At 40.8% G+C, this 17,788-nt stretch overlaps 1 protein-coding gene across 1 annotated transcript in view; it reads left to right on the top strand.

The window, feature by feature from the left end:
- TIE1 (tyrosine kinase with immunoglobulin like and EGF like domains 1) overlaps positions 1 to 17,788 on the top strand; it is a 154,908-nt gene that overhangs the window by 94,141 nt on the left and 42,979 nt on the right. Inside the window, exons 16-17 of the mRNA XM_053693608.1 lie at positions 3,308 to 3,418; positions 6,390 to 6,580. Coding sequence (XP_053549583.1) covers positions 3,308 to 3,418; positions 6,390 to 6,580 — 302 coding nt within the window. The remainder of the gene's footprint in view (positions 1 to 3,307; positions 3,419 to 6,389; positions 6,581 to 17,788) is intronic.

Below are 17,788 nucleotides of genomic sequence, written 5' to 3'. Positions count from 1 at the left end.
ATATATATACCTATGTGTGTGTCTATTTATGTATTTACAGACATATATATATACCTATGTGTGTGTGTGTATTTATGTGTTTACAGACATATATATATATACACACAAATACATATGTATATATATATATATATATATATATATATATATATATATATATATATATATATATATATAGACATAAATATAAATGCATTGGAGCCCTTTGCAGTAAAGTAGATGAAAACATATTAAAACATATTTATGAAATTTTAATATTTAATAAAGTGTTATACTGTGTAATTACTGTACATATTTCACATCCCAATGTTCTGCATGTCACAGAATATGTTCTATGTATTTATATATATATAGGACCTTGATGTGGTACCTGGGCTTGTCCCATTTGGCCAAATGCGGTAACTAACCTTTCCATTTTTGCTTTTAAATCTTAGCTGAGAGCTTGTAAGTGAGTGCTGGACTTTCTCTGTGTGTTGTATTAATTTGTTTTGTAATGTAAGATCTGTTTCCATCTTTTGGTTACATTTAGTTCCCTAAGAATCATTTGCTTTATGTGTAACTCATGGCTACTTAAGCCCTTACACACCAACATTCTGAAATGGTTGTCACAAAGGAAACTCAGGGGCGGAGCTACCATTGGTGCAGAAGGTGCAGTTGCACTAGGGCGCATAGCAGCCAGTCGATACACAGGAGTGTGTAGAATGTGTGTCCATCTAGATAGTCCATCTATTCATTTATCCATCCTCAAAATCATTATACAGAGCAGACTGATTACTATTGCTTATTACTGAGTAACCTTTAGGCCAGGGGCCCATGTTAAATAGGTTCACTACTGAGGAAGCTGATGAGAGATATAGGGGCATATTTATCAAGCTCTGTATGGAGCTTGATGCCCCGTGTTGAAGGCTCGTCGGAAACAGACGTTTTCAAGAAGTTGTGAAGCAGCGGTTTAAAGACCTGTGCGCCATAACCTATCCGCCTGCTCTGAGGCGGCGGACAGAAATCAACCTGATTGGATACGATCGGGTTGATTGACACCCTTTGGCTCTTTCTGCCATACATTTTTGGCCCTGGATTGCACATGAAGTACCTCTAAGGTACAAATCACAAGTCCAGCCTCATTCTTGGCCTTTAGCTTTAATATATTTTTATATTGTTAAAAAGACAAGAAACACCTCTTGCTTTTGTGTAAAAATGTGCTTATCCCACACTCCCTAGAGAGGCCAAAAAACAAATCCTATAACTTGCAGATATTGTAAATCAAACAGCTTACAGAATTTGTTTTTTAGTTTGTCAGTGGAATGTGGCACAAAGCACAAAAACAAAAAATATTGAATGTCCCTTTCATTTTAAAGTTTAACCCTTTAATTGTGGATGACGACATGAAGTTGTCATCAGCTCAATGCCTTAACTGTGGATGATAACCACGTTTCATCATCCGAAGGAGGAGGGGCCATTTCAGAGCTGACAGTGGTTCCCCCACTGCAGTTACAGGCCCATACAAGGTAATCTGGGAAGGTAATGATGTCACCACACATGGGCATGGTAACGTCAAAACCGAAAACAGAAAGCGCTTGATAAAGCTTAAGTGAGGTGGTGGTGGGGTGTTGAAAACCTTAAAAACTCAGCTCTTTTAAACCCTAGAAACCCCCAAGACCTACCACTTTAAAGGAAATTGTCTGCTTGGGGTAATTTTATTACACATTTTTATAAAAAAATAAAAAATACACACTTTTTCAATAGTTTACGAAACCCAAGCACACTATTGTTTACAATCTTTTTTTATTAAAATCTTAATAAAAAATGCACTTTGGTTTACATTTCTTGTACATTTCTCAAGTGCCATGAAATATACATAAAATAATAGTATAGTTTGCATTTACTAAATCTGCTGAAAAAAAACAATATATAATATGTGGTGTTTTCTAAATAAAAACGGCCTATAGTAAGGGTTAATGTGTGCAGCATCTAGAAACTCCAAAACAGCTCAGCATATGGGTGGAAATTGCTCATAGTTAAGAGGTTAATAAACGCATCTGCCAAAGTATCACTTTTTGCTCTCCCTCTGGATAAAATACTGTGACCCAGAAACATCTGTTGACAGATTCCACATGTACCTGTGAGGTAATCTGCTAGGGCCTAGTTTCTCAACCTGTGGTAAGTGTATCCCTGGGTGTACTTGGGGCATTAGCAAGGGGCACTTCAGGGATTGGCCTTCAGTATTCCCTTGATTAGGTTGAACCACTGCTCAATCACTGATTCACGCCAAATTTGTAAAACCTTAGATTCTGGCTTGTTAGTGACATATGAGGGCTGGAGTTAAACAGAGAAAGTGTATTACTGTGACCAAGTGTCACAGAGACGAGTGCCAGATAATTGTGCCAATGTGAAATAGGTAAAGTGCATCATACGGACGTGTGCCGCAGTGAACAAGACAAATGAACTGTGTATAAAATGGTTATTAAAAATAGAAAGATGGTACCCTAAATATAATTTTTTTCATCATGCAGAAAAAAGTTTACTTTAATCTTTTTTAACGTAAGAAGCACATTATTTGCACATAATTATTAATATCAATGGACTATATATCTGTGTTTTATGTGTTTATTTATATTAGTTATAATACTGCCAAATATTAAATTCCATAAAACATAAAATAAATATCTTATTCCTACATATATACGTCATTAATATATCTGATACAAGCTTGTGAAATCAAATGATACACATGGTTTCTATTTTTGCTCATGCAGAAGATCAATAATATTTGTGCTACAGTTGAGGTAAAACAAATGTATTCCTACAGGGGTACTTGCTACAAATAGGTTGAGAAACACTGTGCGAGGGAGAGTTCAGCTGCCTATAAGCCTGTTCTGGATAAACCTACATGAGTCTAAGAGGCCGATTTATCAATGTCTGGTGGACATGATACGCTGTAGCGTATCATGTACTCCAGACATCACTGAATGCTGACAGCATACGCTGTCGGCATTTAACTTTGCACAAGCAGTTCTAGCAGATTCGCGACTAATCGGCCACTAGCAGGGGGTGTCAAACAACCCAATAGTACAGAACAGGTGGACCAGTTAAGCAGCAGCGGTCTTAAGACCACTGCTTCATAACTGCTGTTTCCGACGAGCCTGAGGGTTTGTGCGGAAATAGAAGCGTTAGGGGCCATTCGGCCCTTGATAAATTAGCCCTAATTATCTTCATTTTAATGGGAGTTGGTATAATTTTGCAATAGATACATTTGTAGTCTCTGTTATTTTTATTCATAATAGTTGAGATTTGTTTTTTACTTTTTCAGAGTTTGCATCTGAGAACGATCACAGGGACTTTGCCGGGGAGTTGGAGGTCTTGTGCAAATTAGGTCACCACCCTAATATTATAAACCTCCTTGGAGCCTGTGAGAACAGAGGTATATCTGTCCTGTCTATGTCTGAGTGTCTGTAGCTACAATGAGTCCCAAAGTGATCATTCAATGAGTATAAACCACTTATTACACAGTAACAGAATCCCTTAGAACGTCTGGAACATATTAAAGGAAACATTGTACACCAAATCTTTCTATTATGTATTTGAAAGAGCAACACTTAAACATATTACATATTTTTTGCAATAAAGGATTAGTAAAAGCTGTTTAAATCTAAATTTAATCTAACAAGGGATTATATGGAAAATTGAAACATAGGTATCTATTGTTCATCGGCTGATAAGGGCAACTCATAGAGAAGAAGCTTTATTCAGCACAGGAACATCTATTTTCAGAACACAAAGGTTTGCAATGCATTTTCTTTTTTAGATGGAACAGAGAAAATATTTGAGTATAATTAATGCTGCATTCTAATGATGAAATGACCGGATGCCAATGCAGAAAGCAGAGAATCCTTAGCAAACGCATAACAGACCTACACTCTTTCTGTAAACACTAACCCTGTTGTGTGTGATCAAGTTGAATGGCATAAAATTACAGTATCAGATGCTAATAGGCAGCCATAGTGTCAGGCCAAGAAGGTGACCATCTAAGGTCTCTCTCATGATGGGGCCTCACACAGGGTCTTAAACAATATGTGCTATTTATTTTCCTTTTGTTTTGTTCCTGTTTTTGATAGTATACCTGCCCTGTCCACAGACTTTCTCCTGACACAGCCAGATATTCTAGCCCTCACAGCCTCTTAGGCACAACCACAACTTCTCTGGCTGTTCCTCCCTTTGCTTCACCTTATGCCAACCTCAGAATAATCAGCAGGCACGAGGACACTGGCAGCAATGAACATATAAGAGGGATTAGGGGCTGCACTTAGTCTTGTTCCTCCTAGGTTCCCTTCCTGCAACTCAGAGCAGGACACAGCATTTTGACCCATATGCAACTAGATGTGATAGCTGCTAGTAACATCTCTTATATTAACTCTCCAGCCACTCTACTCTTTTGTCTCCTTTCTCTCTGCCCCCCTTATTTCTCTCTTTGTCTCATCTCTCCCTTCTCTCTCTCTCCCTTCCTCTTTCTTTTCACTCTCTCCACCCCGCTCCCCCTCTGTCTTCCTCTTCACTCCCTTCTCTATTCACTTTCTACTCTCTTTTCCATCTTTCTTCCTTCTCTCTCCCCATCCTCCTTCTCTTCACTGTGCCTCGCCCCTCTTCTTTTTCACTTCCTTCTCCATCTCTCTCCCTCCTTATACTCTCTTTCTCTATCTCTTCATTATTATTGAGAAATTTGATGTAATAGAAAGCCAAAACATAAATTATTTAAATAAATTAAAAAATAGGGAAACGTATTACAGCGCACAACATATTAATAAAAATTAAATATATGAGGCCTCATATTTAAATTTTTCGTAAGATCTCACGAACCCTACAGATGCTTTGGTTCAAGTGATCACAAAATCAACGTAACTGAAGCTGCTATACGATAATAATGACAATATTCTATTCCTGTTGCTATTATGTGTGGCTGTTTGTAATGTGTACATTAACCCCTTTTCCCTAGAACCTGCCTTGAGCTGGTGAAAAGTTCATATGCAGCCTAAAACTCAGTGGGCATTATCAAAAAGGAAATTATCCCATATATTGATTTAGCCTCTACTGCAATAAAGCTAATTACAACCTGGCTCCATCTCAATTAACCCTAAGGGTGACCAACCCCATTACAATTAACCTGGCTGCACTATCCCGAACTGTCCCCCCATCACAATTAACCCTTTGTGATGAAGCACCAGTCGTCCTCGGCACTCCTGCCTTAAATGGCCCCCATTAGCAAAAAACTCAAACACCCAACACAATATTTACATGACCCCCACTGAAAACTCATCTAACTTAAACGCACTTACCTTGTACTGCACATATACAGCTCATTCTTATTAAAAAATAGCATTTTAAGTAGATGATCCAGTCAAAAACTTGTGATTATATTTTTTCATTGTGGCTTCATTTTAGCGACAATCATAGGAACTGGCTATGAATATTATCTTGTATTCTCATGTACAAGATACATGTGTTGGTTTTGTTTTGGTAAATAGTAGGTTAATGCCACCTAATAATGTATAGTAGTGTCAAATTTTAGCAACCAAAAATAATTCCATAATTACAGAATAAGAGAATATACTCAACAAATATCATTTTCTTGGATAGTCATTTTTTTCACAATCCTGGTAGTAAAATTTTTTAAATAAAATAAGGGAAGAGATATCCACACTTAGGGCACGATTTATCAAACTGCGAGCAAACAGGATTCACATGTTGTGAACCTGTCTGCAATACTTCACAGAGGGTGGGTCGCATTTGTTCTCCATATTTTACATTGCACGGGCAAATACTTATGCAATGCAGCCCCCTCTACCCTCACACAACCAATTGCGTGAGAGTAGGGCTTTTCAACCACCCCGGTCAAATTAATCCAGGGTGATTTTAATCTGCTAACTCCAAATTGGCGAGAGAGTTTATGAAGCAGTGGTTTAATTTGATTTGATTGATCAATAGGAGGTTTCAGCAATACTCTAAGAGACATGAAAACATGGTCTAGTGCTTTGCTCTTTACCTGGTCACAATCTAACGTTGGGAGCATACAAACTTGATATATAACTGGATATATGAGGTACTGTCTCTCCACGTTTGCACTTAACATTTATGTGGACACTACCTGATGGTTTTGATATTACTAGCAGCAGACCCTAATCTGACACATACACATGTATAGTAGAGATTGAAAGTTGAGTTATATTTCAAGCTTTATCATTTATTAGGAACTACGTTCAGCAGCACTATTGATTTTGTGTTTTGTTACTTTATAACTATATATAATTCTTCCACCACTAAAGGACACATGTTCATGTGCTACTTTAGCTGAAAGATCTTTTTAATTAGGTAAACATGGGATTTCCATTCTTCTTCAGGATACCTGTACATTGCCATTGAGTACGCACCTTATGGGAACCTACTTGACTTCCTAAGGAAAAGCCGAGTTCTCGAGACAGATCCTGCATTTGCCAAGGAACATGGAAAAGCCTCAACATTAACCTCACAGCAGCTGCTACAGTTTGCTTCAGATGTGGCCAAAGGAATGCAGTACCTCAGTGAGAAGCAGGTGTGTGTCTTAGAGACGTTTAATACCATTATGTTTTCTATAAGTAATTTATTATAATGCTGAGGTTAGTCTAGCGCTTTTCATTTGTTTTATATGGGGTAGCCTAGATATCAGCCTACACAATGGATTATCTGCTATATATAAACGTCAGCAATATAACTGCACGTGTTTTATGGTGACTTGTGTGATACTAGACATGTACACAGGAAAAAGTTTTGTTTCGTCTGATAGATTTGTTTTGGATTTTTTTAAACGTTCGGTCCAGCCAAATTGTTTCCATGCAGGCATTTGGTTCTGACGAATATTGGATTTGGATTTGTTACCATTATTTACAATGAAAACCGCTTATATAGACAATTAATAATAACCAAAATAATACATTATAGGATTTGAACAATTAAAATAACCTTTTTTTTTCAATGTTAAAAGAACATACAACTCTGTATGACCAAAAAACAGCATTTAGTGTCTGACCAGCCGTCCGTAACATCAGTTATTAGTAATAATATGGCAGGATTAGACAGGGATGATAGACAAATAAATGGTAAGACCCCCTGTACATCATTACACACAAACAAGCTTATTCACCAAACAATATAACTCCCCCCATTCCTGCACCTTTTTTGTGCCAATCTGCATAAACAAATTAAGCAATCGATTCTGTCAAGCTATCTTTCTTTTTTTCGCCCGTTTCATCCAATAATCCATTCGGCTGTTTGTATATCAGACAACTTGCTGAATCTGCACATTCAGACAAATTTTAATTTGTGCAAAGCTCAAATGCACATCTCTTTGGGTCCTGTAACACTTGCCCAGCTGGGATTACACTAGGAACTGTTTCCATTTGACCACCGTGATACAGTGGTATAAGTATCCTCATCCGGTATGTCACAGAAGAAAACTTTCCTGAAGTATATCAGTCTGATCCTGCCAAGTAAGGTCAGTCCAGCCCCGAAATACCAGGCAATTCTCCTCTGAAAAAGGAACATGACAACCCCAGACGATCGTTTCGGCCTCCTATGGGCCTCATCAGTGAGGTGCAGCCACATTCCTCTAAGCACACTGGGCAAGGAGTCCACGTCTGGTTTCCCCCATCACCCATAGGGAGACTTCCCCAGGGTCATAATAATTTGCATACAAAGAGAGAGGCGCTCTACCAGGAACGAACAACAGCTCAGTGGCTTGTTCTATGGCGATTTACCACCCGGAAGCAGCCTCTTTTAGACCAGTGTGCTTTTCACAGAAGAAAACTTTCCTGAAGTATATCAGTCTGATCCTGCCAAGTAAGGTCAGTCCAGCCCCGAAATACCAGGCAATTCTCCTCTGAACAAGGAACATAACAACCCCAGACGATCGTTTCGGCCTCCTATGGGCCTCGTCAGTGAGGTGCAGCCACATTCCTCTAAGCACACTGGGCAAGGAGTCCACGTCTGGTTTCCCCCATCACCCATAGGGAGACTTCCCCAGGGTCATAATAATTTGCATACAAAGAGAGAGGCGCTCTACCAGGAACGAACAACAGCTCAGTGGCTTGTTCTATGGCGATTTACCACCCGGAAGCAGCCTCTTTTAGACCAGTGTGCTTTTCACAGAAGAAAACTTTCCTGAAGTATATCAGTCTGATCCTGCCAAGTAAGGTCAGTCCAGCCCCGAAATACCAGGCAATTCTCCTCTGAACAAGGAACATGACAACCCCAGACGATCGTTTCGGCCTCCTATGGGCCTCGTCAGTGAGGTGCAGCCACATTCCTCTAAGCACACTGGGCAAGGAGTCCACGTCTGGTTTCCCCCATCACCCATAGGGAGACTTCCCCAGGGTCATAATAATTTGCATACAAAGAGAGAGGCGCTCTACCAGGAATGAACAACAGCTCAGTGGCTTGTTCTATGGCGATTTACCACCCGGAAGCAGCCTCTTTTAGACCAGTGTGCTTTTCACAGAAGAAAACTTTCCTGAAGTATATCAGTCTGATCCTGCCAAGTAAGTTCAGTCCAGCCCGAAATACCAGGCAATTCTCCTCTGAACAAGGAACATGACAACCCCAGACGATCGTTTCGGCCTCCTTTGGGCCTCGTCAGTGAGGTGCAGCCACATTCCTCTAAGCACACTGGGCAAGGAGTCCACGTCTGGTTTCCCCCATCACCCATAGGGAGACTTCCCCAGGGTCATAATCATTTGCATACATAGAGAGAGGCGCTCTACCAGGAACGAACAACAGCTCAGTGGCTTGTTCTATGGCGATTTACCACCCGGAAGCAGCCTCTTTTAGACCAGTGTGCTTTTCACAGAAGAAAACTTTCCTGAAGTATATCAGTCTGATCCTGCCAAGTAAGGTTAGTCCAGCCCCGAAATACCAGGCAATTCTCCTCTGAACAAGGAACATGACAACCCCAGACGATCGTTTCGGCCTCCTATGGGCCTCGTCAGTGAGGTGCAGCCACATTCCTCTAAGCACACTGGGCAAGGAGTCCACGCCTGGTTTCCCCCATCACCCATAGGGAGACTTCCCCAGGGTCATAATAATTTGCATACAAAGAGAGAGGCGCTTCCGGGTGGTAAATCGCCATAGAACAAGCCACTGAGCTGTTGTTCGTTCCTGGTAGAGCGCTTCTCTCTTTGTATGTGAATCACAAGCTTGCCTGGTGTGGCTAGATTGTGACCTATAGGTGACAGAAAAGGGGGCTGAAAATCCTTTCTGTGACAAATAAGTGACTGGCGCAGGGTTGGATAACCTTGGTTCGTCACAAATTGGTGGGCAGCGGTGTAGATCATTTTTTTTTATTATTAGATTTTAGTGCTTGTGGATTTGCTAGTGTGAAAATCCCAGTACTAAAAGAAATTGTTTCTTACAATTTCCAAAGGCTAAAACTCAGTGCATTATATAGTCACACATTGCAAACAGTCCCCTTCCCTATTCTCTGTTTTTCTTTTCTATTTTATTTTTGCTATGGAGGCATACGAGCAGCGATCTAGAGAGGCACTTATACTCCTATGCCAGGAGCGAGATATTCCAATACGTTCAAAGAACAAAGATTCACTAATACAAGCTCTTGTTGAATATGATAACAGCCAAATCACACCAGTTGAAGTCTCAGGAGAGATGTCTGCAGCTGTGGGCGGTGATTCATCAGGATCTGGGGATCCATTGGACTGTTATTTGCAAACTGTTCTTAAACATATGGGCTCAGTGGATGCAAGTTTGCGCATGGAACTGATTACAAAGTTTTATGAAAGACAGGCTGCTGAACGACAGGCTGCCATGGCTGAGAGGCAGGCGTCTCTGGCAGCTGAGAGACAGGTTGCTGAAAGACAGGCGGCTGAATGACAGGCGGAGAGAGAGTATCAGCTACAGCTTGCACGGTTGGAGAGAGGGATGGTCTCACCTGTTAGTGAACCTAGAGACCCCCCTGCTCCCAGAGTGCGTGCAGAGAATTTTCCCACCCTGGAGAAAGATGGAGATGTGGATGTATTCCTGCGTAGCTTTGAGAAAGTTTGCAGACAGTTCCAGTTGCCAAGGGAGCAGTGGGCCAAGTACCTTACCCCTGGCCTGAAAGGTCCTGCACTGGAGGCGTTTGCTGAACTACCCCCAGAGTTTGATCAGGAAATCCTTTTCTAAGGGGGGATCCACCTGTAAAGGAGCTGCAGCACGACCCCCCTTCACAAAACCTGGTGTGCCTTTATCCAGTGTTTCTGCTCCCTCTGGGAAAGGAGGGGCGAGTGCTGCATCTGGGCAGGGGGATACCCGCAGATGTTTTATTTGCAACAAAGTGGGCCACATCAGCTTCACTTGCCCAGAGAGGATTAACTTGGGGCAATCAGATGGAGGGAGTAACCCCTCAGAAGTACCAGCATCTGTTTTGTTTGTTACCTGTCCAGAGGAAAAAAACCATGAGAACCTGCAACCTGTGACTGTTGGAGATAAGTAAACCTAGGGCTAAGGGACACAGGTGCAGAAGTGACTATGGTGCATCCAAAGCTAGTGAACTCTGAGAACATTATCCCTGGAAAGACTCTAGCAGTTAAAGGGATTGGGGGAATGAAACTTGCAGTGCCTATGGCATGTATATATCTTGATTGGGGAGTGGGGAGAGGTTTAAGAAATGTGGGGGTATCTGAAAATATTCCTAATGATGTTTTACTGGGTACTGATTTGGGTAGATTGTTATCTCTTTATGTGCCTGACAATGCTACATGTGACCTAGTGACATTAGTTGCAGACCCTTATGTGGAAAGGGCTGTGTGTAAAAATGCTCAGAGACATTATGACCAGGAGGGAGGACAGAGTGCATGTATGCGCAGGGCTGTGCCTGAACTGGGGGTGTCTGTGCTGAGAGGTGAATCTGTGAGAGAAGAGACTGACTGGGGAGAACGACAGACAGACGGTGTGTGTCTTCCTGTACTTAAACCAGCAGTATCGGCAGAATTACCGTTAGCTGTACAGGGTGAGACTGATGGGGGAGAAAGGCAGATAGACTGTGTGGGTCTGTCTGTGCCGGAACCAAGTTTAGCTGTACGGGAAGAGCTTGTCTGTGAGAGAAGGCAGATGAGGGGTGCGTGTCTGTCTGTGATTGAATCAGTGGATTCTATAGAAGGAGGTGAGATTGACGGGGGAGAGAATGACTGGGTGACTGGGCCGCTGGATGATGTGTGCCAGTCTCTGCCAGGGACAATTCTGTACCCTGTGAAAAGACACAATAGTTGGGATAAATGGCAGAAGGAAGATGTGTGCTTGTCTGCACCAGTGTCAAAAGGATACCAGATTCTGTGTGAAAGTGGCAGACTGACTGTGAGAGAGAGCAGGGGGGCAAACTAGCCCACTCTGACAGAAGCAGCAAAGCCACAGATTTCAGACTGTGTGGGGGAGGAGGGTACAGGATACTCTTTGAGGGACCCCCAGAGTGAGTGTGAAAGATTGTGGGTGACAGAGACCCCAGTAACCTCAGCTGTGACCTATAAACAGACTGCACAGGCTAGGGGACAGAGACTGACACAGACTGCAGGCACAGGGGGGAGGTGTACAGAAAAGTGTATTTACACAGCCCCACTGTGCCATTCAGCAAATACACTGATAGATGTGCAGCATCAGTGTCCTCAGCAGGTTCAGCAGTTAGAACGCACAGTGAGGAGGAGGGGGGCAGTTAGTCAACCCCCTACCAACCATAACAGAGTGCAGGAGTACAGGAATTCTACTCCAGTGGGAGGGCAAGAGCCTATGGTAGTTAAGCAGCAACTGACAGCACACAATATGTTTAGAGAGCACACCATAGGTAGCAAGACACTAGGTTTCACAGGCACCTCTGTAACAGGGGATGATGTGTTATTCCTGGATAAGATGCAAACCTTATTGGGGGAGGTACCTGCAAAACCCAGAGATGCCATATTCGCACAAAAACAGTTGAAGGAGTTTACTGCCAGAGAGGGAGTGTGTGAGATGGTCCATAATGTTCTTTTACTCACGCCCATGAGACAGAACAAACTAGAGGCTGCATGGGAGGGGCCCTGCAATATATTCAATCAGTTGGGTAGAGCAACTAGTGTGTTACTATTAAAAGGAGGGCATCCTGCTGCCAACACTGCTAGGTGCAATCTGTCTGGCAATGGTGTTCTCACCGCAGGGGGAAGCTCCTTTTGATATGCATCGGGAGTGGCTCGTAGCCACCCCCTTTTGCATCTCTTATTGGGGGAGGTGTCACAAATATCTCAGGATTCAGCTGCTAAGGAGTTAACTTTGTGTAGCTTGCACTCAAAACAGTTATTTGTTTTCAAGAAGAATTGTGTTTGTATTTGTATTTTCTTTGAAGTGCTAGAAGCCCCCTGATTAGCCCACTAAATGTTATTGTGTAGGCATTGAGTCATAAAACCACTCGAGCTCTTCATCCCAGAGATACACAGGATAAAGTTTATGGCTTAAGCTGTCAATAGAATGCATGATGCAAAACAGGCCCTTCATTACAAAAACTGACCAGGTCCCTGACAGGACATTGGTATATTATGTACATATGTGGTTTAAAAGTGTTATAACCTTAACGGCAGGTAAATATGACAACCTATGGCATATTTGATATCAAAACAATTCTCCCAATAAAACTAAAAAGGTTCTAAATATGTAAATATAGAAATTTCTTACCTGGCAGGAATGATAATGGATTGTATAAATTCAGGCAAGAAATTAGTCTATTGAAGGTTGTAAAGACAGGGGGGTTTCTTAGCCCGCCCAGGAGGGTGTGGTTAAGCAACCTTATCTCTGAAAAGTAGGGTTTAAAAATCTTATTTTTTAACAATAAGTTTGTCATTCTTACAAGGGGAGCTGCTATACAGAGTAAGGAGCCATCTTCTTATGCCATTCCCCTGGCGCAGATCTTGAAGCTAGTAAAGTATTCAATTCTGTTTTTCTCCTTTTTATTTTAAAACACTGTTTGCGTGTGTAATTTTATTTGTAACAACTTTTTATTAATAATGCATTGTGCATAATATCTTTGGCATAATAAATAATTCCTTTATTAAGTTTGGCCTTTGTCTAATAATTGAGCCACGTTACTGAAAGAGACTGGAATATTAGAACTGTATAATTTAGGTTATTTTCTGCTAAATTGTATTTCTAGAGTTAATGTGTAAAGTCTGGGGTTTTCCTTAAGATTTTCCCTTTAATAAATTTTAAGTGGTGGCAGCATTTGAGCTATAGGATTTATAGTTTATTGTGGGTGACATTACAAGGGAGTGTTGGGCATTTCTCTTACGTCTAGTACAGATTAAGGGAGTGCGAATTAACTCTTGCACCCACTAAACTGAATCACAAGCTTGCCTGGTGTGGCTAGATTGTGACCTATAGGTGACAGAAAAGGGGGCTGAAAACCCTTTTTGTGCCAAATAAGTGACTGGCGCAGGGTTGGATAACCTTGGTTCGTCACACCGTATATATGGATTTTTTGTTTTATTCTCTTATTTTTGTTTGGAAATATGGGGTTTTGTGTTATGTATATATATTTTCTGTTATTTTAGTTATGATCCTTGGCACATTAAATTGCTTATATTAATGCACTATTATCTATTTGCAGTCTCTTTATCAGTGTGGGTGGCTACATTTATTTTTACCCATCATTCTTATATTTAAGCTATTCCACTTTAGAGACAAGAGTGCTAATTATAAGTACTTCATTTTTCTTTTTATATAATTATATTCTTACATTTACTTAAACACCGGTCACTACTAGACCTATTTGCCCTAATTAACACCTGTGCCTTATTTTAGGAGTTTTATCAACTCTGTTTAATACATTACCTGTTTCAAAATCTCAATACAATTGTTTTAAAAAGGAAACCCTATACCGAAATGCGTCTCACATCAGAATCTGTTTGTGAGCCCTTTTCATCATTTTGTTGATTTTTTTTCACTAATATCCCCATTCCGTTCACTGTTGATGACCTCTTCTCGCTCCCCTCTGCTAATTTCTTTACTCACCTGTTTCTTCATCCTTCATCCTGTTACATCATCATTTCCCAACTCCTATGTCCTTTTCCTTAAAGGGACATTAAACCCACATTTTGTCTTTCATGATTTAGATGGAGAATACCATTTTAAACAACTTTCTAATTTACTTCTATTATCTAATTTGTTTCATTCTCTTGATATTCTTTCCTGAAAAGCATATCTAGATAGGCTCAGTAGCTTCTGATTGGTGGCTGCACATAGATGCCTCATGTGATTGGCTCACCCATGTGCATTATTATTTCTTTAACAAAAGATATCTAAAGAATCAAGCAAATTATATAATAGAAGTAAATTGGAATGTTGTTTAAAATTGTATTTTCTATCTGAATTATGAAAGAATTTTTTGGGGTTTAATGTCCCTTTAATGTTTCACCTTTTTCCTACGCTTCCTATCTGTTTTCTTTCTTTTCTTTTTTTAAGAAATATTTATTAAGCATTTTTTTCAAAGTAAAAGAACGAATGACCCTTGCTAGTGAACATTTGAACTTATTACTTAATGCCTGCCTATCAGAAGAGACAAGTATACAAGATTAGAAATTACATATATACCTCTAGACCACACAGGTTAGTGTCACACATGACAAAGGAAATAAAACCAAGTCAAACAATAAAACAATGACACAATATAAAACATTGTAACCTTAAAGGGACATGGAAAACAATATTAAACTTTCATGATTACGAACAATTTATAAAAACATCTAATTCATTTCTATTATCAAATGTACTTCTATCTCTTGCTATGCTTTTTAATTTCAGTTCATACCCTGATATAATACATCTTTATTCTCAGGATTAGGCATGTGTATTAAGCACTGTGTAACATTGTAACAAACACTGCTACCATAGGCCTAGATTTGGAGTTCGGCGGTAGCCGTCAAAACCAGCGTTAGAGGCTCCTAACGCTGGTTTTGGGCGCCCGCTGGTATTTGGAGTCAGTGATTAAAGGGTCTAACGCTCACTTTTCAGCCGCGACTTTTCCATACCGCAGATCCCCCTACGCCATTTGCGTAGCCTATCTTTTCAATGGGATCTTTCTAACGCTGGTATTTAGAGTCGTTTCTGAAGTGAGCGTTAGAGCTCTAACGACAAAACTCCAGCCGCCTGAAAATAGCAGGAGTTAAGAGCTTTCTGGCTAACGCCGGTTTATAAAGCTCTTAACTACTGTACCCTAAAGTACACTAACACCCATAAACTACCTATGTACCCCTAAACCGAGCTCCCCCCACATCGCCGCCACTCGATTAAAATTTTTAACCCCTAATCTGCCGACCGCCACCTACGTTATACTTATGTACCCCTAATCTGCTGCCCCTAACCCCGCCGACCCCTGTATTACATTTATTAACCCCTAACCTGCCCCCCACAACGTCGCCGCCAGCTACTTAAAATAATTAACCCCTAATCTTCCGACCGCAAAGCGCCGCCACCTAAGTTATCCCTATGTACCCCTAATCTGCTACCCCTAACACCGCCGACCCCTATATTATATTTATTAACCCCTAATCTGCCCCCCTCAACGTCGCCGACACCTGCCTACACTTATTAACCCCTAATCTGCCGAGCGGACCTGAGCGCTACTATAATAAAGTTATTAACCCCTAATCCGCATCACTAACCCTATCATAAATAGTATTAACCCCTAATCTGCCCTCCCTAACATCGCCGACAGCTACCTTCAATTATTAACCCCTAATCTGCCGAGCGGACCTCACCGCTATTCTAATAAATGTATTAACCCCTAAAGCTAAGTCTAACCCTAACACTAACACCCCCCTAAGTTAAATATAATTTACATCTAACGAAATAAATTAACTCTTATTAAATAAATTATTCCTATTTAAAGCTAAATACTTACCTGTAAAATAAATCCTAATATAGCTACAATATAAATTATAATTATATTATAGCTATTTTAGGATTAATATTTATTTTACAGGCAACTTTGTAATTATTTTAACCAGGTAAAATAACTATTAAATAGTTAAGAACTATTTAATAGTTACCTAGTTAAAATAATAACAAATTTACCTGTAAAATAAATCCTAACCTAAGATATAATTAAACCTAACACTACCCTATCAATAAAATAATTAAATAAACTACCTACAATTACCTACAATTAACCTAACACTACACTATCAATAAATTAATTAAACACAATTCCTACAAATAAATACAATTAAATAAACTAACTAAAGTACAAAAAATAAAAAAGAACTAAGTTACAAAAAATAAAAAAATATTTACAAACATAAGAAAAATATTACAACGATTTTAAACTAATTACACCTACTCTAAGCCCCCTAATAAAATAACAAAGCCCCCCAAAATAAAAAATTCCCTACCCTATTCTAAATTAAAAAAGTTACAAGCTCTTTTACCTTACCAGCCCTGAACAGGGCCCTTTGCGGGGCATGCCCCAAGAATTTCAGCTCTTTTGCCTGTAAAAGAATAAATACAATACCCCCCCCCAACATTACAACCCACCACCCACATACCCCTAATCTAACCCAAACCCCCCTTAAATAAACCTAACACTAAGCCCCTGAAGATCTTCCTACCTTGTCTTCACCATACCAGGTTCACCGATCCGTCCTGGCTCCAACATCTTCATCCAACCCAAGCGGGGGTTGGCGATCCATCATCCGGTGCTGAAGAGGTCCAGAAGAGGCTCCAAAGTCTTCCTCCTATCTGGCAAGAAGAGGACATCCGGACCGGCAAACATCTTCTCCAAGCGGCATCTTCAATCTTCTTCCATCCGGTGCGGAGCGGGTCCATCTTGAAGCAGGCGACGCGGATCCATCCTCTTCTTCCGTTGTCTCCCGACGAATGACGGTTCCTTTAAGGGACATCATCCAAGATGGCGTCCCTCGAATTCCGATTGGCTGATAGGATTCTATCAGCCAATCTGAATTAAGGTAGGAATTTTCTGATTGGCTGATGGAATCAGCCAATCAGAATCAAGTTCAATCCGATTGGCTGATCCAATCAGCCAATCAGATTGAGCTTGCATTCTATTGGCTGATCGGAAAAGCCAATAGAATGCGAGCTCAATCTGATTGGCTGATTGGATCAGATAATCGGATTGAACTTGATTCTGATTGGCTGATTCCATCAGCCAATCAGAAAATTCCTACCTTAATTCCGATTGGCTGATAGAATCCTATCAGCCAATCGGAATTCGAGGGACGCCATCTTGGATGACGTCCCTTAAAGGAACAGTCATTCGTCGTTCAGTCGTCGGTCCGGATGGATGTTCCGCGCTGGAGGTCTTCAGGATCCTGCCGCTTCGCTCCGGATGGAAGAAGATCGAAGATGCCGCTTGGAGAAGATGTTTGCCGGTCCGGATGTCCTCTTCTTGCCGGATAGGAGGAAGACTTTGGAGCACCGGATTATGGATCGCCAACCCCCGCTTGGGTTGGATGAAGATGTTGGAGCCAGGACGGATCGGTGATACCTGGATGGTGAAGACAAGGTAGGAAGATCTTCAGGGGCTTAGTGTTAGGTTTATTTAAGGGGGGTTTGGGTTAGATTAGGGGTATGTGGGTGGTGGGTTGTAATGTTGGGGGGGGGTATTATATTTATTCTTATACAGGCAAAAGAGCTGAAATTCTTGGGGCATGCCCCGCAAAGGGCCCTGTTCAGGGCTGGTAAGGTAAAAGAGCTTGTAACTTTTTTAATTTAGAATAGGGTAGGGAATTTTTTATTTTTGGGG

This window comes from Bombina bombina, chromosome 10 (assembly GCF_027579735.1).
Source record: "Bombina bombina isolate aBomBom1 chromosome 10, aBomBom1.pri, whole genome shotgun sequence".
NCBI classification, from domain to species: domain Eukaryota; kingdom Metazoa; phylum Chordata; class Amphibia; order Anura; family Bombinatoridae; genus Bombina; species Bombina bombina.
The sequence above is the reverse complement of the archived record's forward strand: the minus strand, read 5'-3'. Positions and strand labels throughout refer to the sequence as shown.